The sequence below is a fragment of the Alexandromys fortis genome, unplaced genomic scaffold, assembly GCF_014885135.2.
Source record: "Alexandromys fortis isolate MF-2015 unplaced genomic scaffold, M_Fortis_MF-2015_v1.1 scaffold_240, whole genome shotgun sequence".
NCBI lineage: Eukaryota > Metazoa > Chordata > Mammalia > Rodentia > Cricetidae > Alexandromys > Alexandromys fortis.
The window spans coordinates 205,285-208,466 of NW_026068133.1; the positions used below are offsets into that span (position 1 = coordinate 205,285).

At 44.5% G+C, this 3,182-nt stretch overlaps 1 protein-coding gene across 1 annotated transcript; it reads left to right on the top strand.

The window, feature by feature from the left end:
• Positions 1–1,023: 1,023 nt before the first annotated feature.
• LOC126491021 (peptidyl-prolyl cis-trans isomerase FKBP1A-like) lies at positions 1,024–2,962 on the top strand. Its single transcript, XM_050126401.1, has one exon. The coding sequence runs from the start codon at positions 1,333–1,335 to the stop codon at positions 1,657–1,659; it is 327 nt and encodes a 108-aa protein (XP_049982358.1). The 5' UTR covers positions 1,024–1,332; the 3' UTR covers positions 1,660–2,962.
• Positions 2,963–3,182: the final 220 nt, after the last annotated feature.

The window sequence follows — 3,182 nt, forward strand, 5'->3', positions numbered from 1 at the left end:
CTTTTATGTGACTATCTCTCATACACTTACCCAAAGACCCTGGTCCCAGAACTTCTGAGAACATTGCACCTTTGGGCATTATGAGTTTCACAGGCTCCACACATAAAATGCTACACTCCAGGATGAAGATATTAGTACATCTATCAGAAGTTATCTCCCTAACTACCTTCCCACTGTTTGTTTTCTTAATAATTCTAGAAGCTTCATTAGTGCCAAACCATGACTGGAAGAAGAGAATTCAAAACCTGTTCAATGCAACTCCTTGCTATCTGTCAGCATTACTTCTTTCTGTCCACTGCCTGCCTCCTCACCCTGACCTCTGCCACATCTCACCCCTTGGAAGGATTTGATTAACCTCATAGAGTGTGTTTGCAAAGTATTCTCCAGCAAACCGGAAGCCGTTGCCCAAGAGAGAGACAGCCCTTGAGCTAGAGTCACCGCAGGTCCAGTATAACAAGATTCAGTAGAAACAGGAGTGCCATTGTCCTCCCTTGGCACACATTTCTCTGTTTTACTTGAAGGGTGGCTGCGGTGTTTGTTGTGCTGTGTCTGTGGCTGGTGGAAGAGGGTGTTCTATGAGTCTACCTTGCCAAAGCTCCTGCTGACTCTCCCTGGGCTACAGAGAGCTTGGTGAGGCAAGTAGAAATTTACTCTCTCAGAGATGAGTTGAGAGCTGCCTGCTGACTGGCGAATGACTGCCAAGAGACATCTTCCTAGATGATTGAATTAAATAAATGACATTTTTCATAAACAAATGCTTGTCCCCACAGACCGGTGTGTAGAAGCTGAGTTTCAGGGACACCACTCAAAGGGTGGCTCCCAGACACTTCTGTCAGAAGGTGACAAAGCAGCAAAAGCAGATGACTCACACAGCTGGGGTCAACTGGAATTTGGGGACAAGGATTTATTCTGGTCATCAGAAGAGAGTGACAGAAATTAGAGACAGACAATTACACATTGGGCAAGTTTAAGGAACTGCTGGTTTTGTCACTTTATTGAGTTGTTTATTTACTTATTGTTTATTGTTCCACTATATTAAACACCTGGCATCTTTCACCTGCTGTTCCAGGTTCTCACAATGGAACAAGAAACAAGGCAACAGTTTGTTTCTTCACAAACCTGGCATGAATATGACAGAGTTTGTAGCAAGAATCCCTTCTAGAAGGAACCTTAGGTGCCTAACAATAAAATGGTGACATGTAAGAATAGCCAGGAGGTTGGAGGACAGGGCCCTATGATGACTGCTCTTCATTGTTGACTGTATATGGCATCAACCAAAGCTGAGCATCTTGTGAGGAATTTCTGATCATATTATTAGAATCAGGAAAAGCCATGGGAGTGCAGGTGGAGACCATCTCTCCTGGAGACGGGCACACCTTCCCGAAGCGTGGCCAGACCAGCGTGGTGCACTACATGGGGATGCTTGAAGATGGAAAGAAATTTGATTCCTCTCGGGACAGAAACAAGCCTTTTAAGTTTATGCTAGGCAAGCAGGAGGTGATCCGAGGCTGGGAAGAAGCGGTAGCCCAGATGAGTGTGAGTCAGAAAGCCAAACTGACAATCTCCCCAGATTATGCCTATGGAGCCACTGGGCACCCAGGCATCATCCCACCACATGCCACTCTGGTCTTCGATGTGGAGCTTCTAAAACTGGAATGACAGAAGTGGCCTCCTCCCTTAGCTCCTTGCACATGGAACCCAGAGGCCACAGCCAGGGACTGAGTGAGGATGCTTTTTGGAACCTCATTGTGTTGTCAGCATCGGGAGTGGGAGGGGCGGCCTCCTTCTGTTTTTAGCAAGCTAAACTTAATGTGAGGTTACCAGGAGAAAAGCCATATGAACCACTCATGGCAAGTCAACACAAGAAAGTTACTTGCCGGAAAACTGAGTCAATTCATCAGCTTTTTCCAGCTTTAAGAAGTTGCCTGGTTCAAGACCTCTCAGCTGCTCAGGACGGGACTTGACATGATAGATAATATTGTGACTGTCCACGCATAGAACAATGAGTTACTGGAACTCCCAGATTTTCTGTCCCCCAACAGATCTGCCATGGAGGGATCTGGTACCTCCAGACGGGTGCACATGAATCCATGTGGAGCTTTTCCTGATGCCCACCACTCTTTGTATAGACACCTACCCGACTGAATGTGTTCCGTCACTCGGCTTTGCTTCGGACACCTCCATGTCCTCTTCCTTCTCTGTATGTGTGTTGACCTAAACTATATGCCATAAACCTCAAGTTATTTTGTTTTGGGGTGAAGATTCAATTTCAGTCTTTCAGATCTAGGTTTCCAATGAAGTATATTGTCAAGTATTAACAGCACAAGCGATGGGTTAACTTTAGAATAGGAATTGGTGTTGGGGGTGCGGTTTGCAAGAATTTTTATTTTATTTTAATTTTTTGGATGAAAAATTTATCTATTATATATTAAGACATTCTTGCTGCTGTGCTGCAAAGCCATAGCAGATTCGAATGCTGTTGAGGGCTGGATTTTTCTCCAGTGCGGGAAGTCCTGTTAAATTGAAAGCCCTACCCAAACTGAAGTGGGAAGGGAGGGAGCGAGCCTTTGACAGCCCTCCCACCTTCTGAAACTGTCTGCCTTGTAAAGCAGGTCCCTTTACTGCTGTGTTAGACACTACAGTTCCTGTCTCTGGGTCGGCAGGGACCTCTGAAGCTTAATTTATTTTTCATCTTATGGTTTTTCTAATGGATTTTCAGGACTTTTGTAATCTTGTAACTATCCAAGCTCCACTTCCTAAATTTTAAGAACTTTAATGGAAAGTTTAAATTGAAGGTGCTGTTTGTAGACTCACCACCCAATGGACGCCCAATTGTCACTACAAATCCTTGAGTGTTCTCTAAGAAGACGATGCTGGTCATCACAGCTTCAGCATCTCCTGGGTTCTGATGCTTGGCTCTCTCTGCTAATCTCGGCTTCCTGGATTTTCCTCCCTCAGTTCCTTCTCAACCTCTGCTGTCCTGTGTAGTGATTTGGTGAGAGAAAGTACGCTTTTGTCCCTTGCCCTCTGCACCACATATGCGTTTCAAGTTTTATTATTGCAATAAAAGTGCTTTATGCTGGCTTTTCTCAAAAAAAAAAAAAAAAAAAAAGACACTCGATTGGTTTATCCAGTGCCATTCACAGGGCAGAACAGCAATTTTGAAAATTTGAAAATTTGTA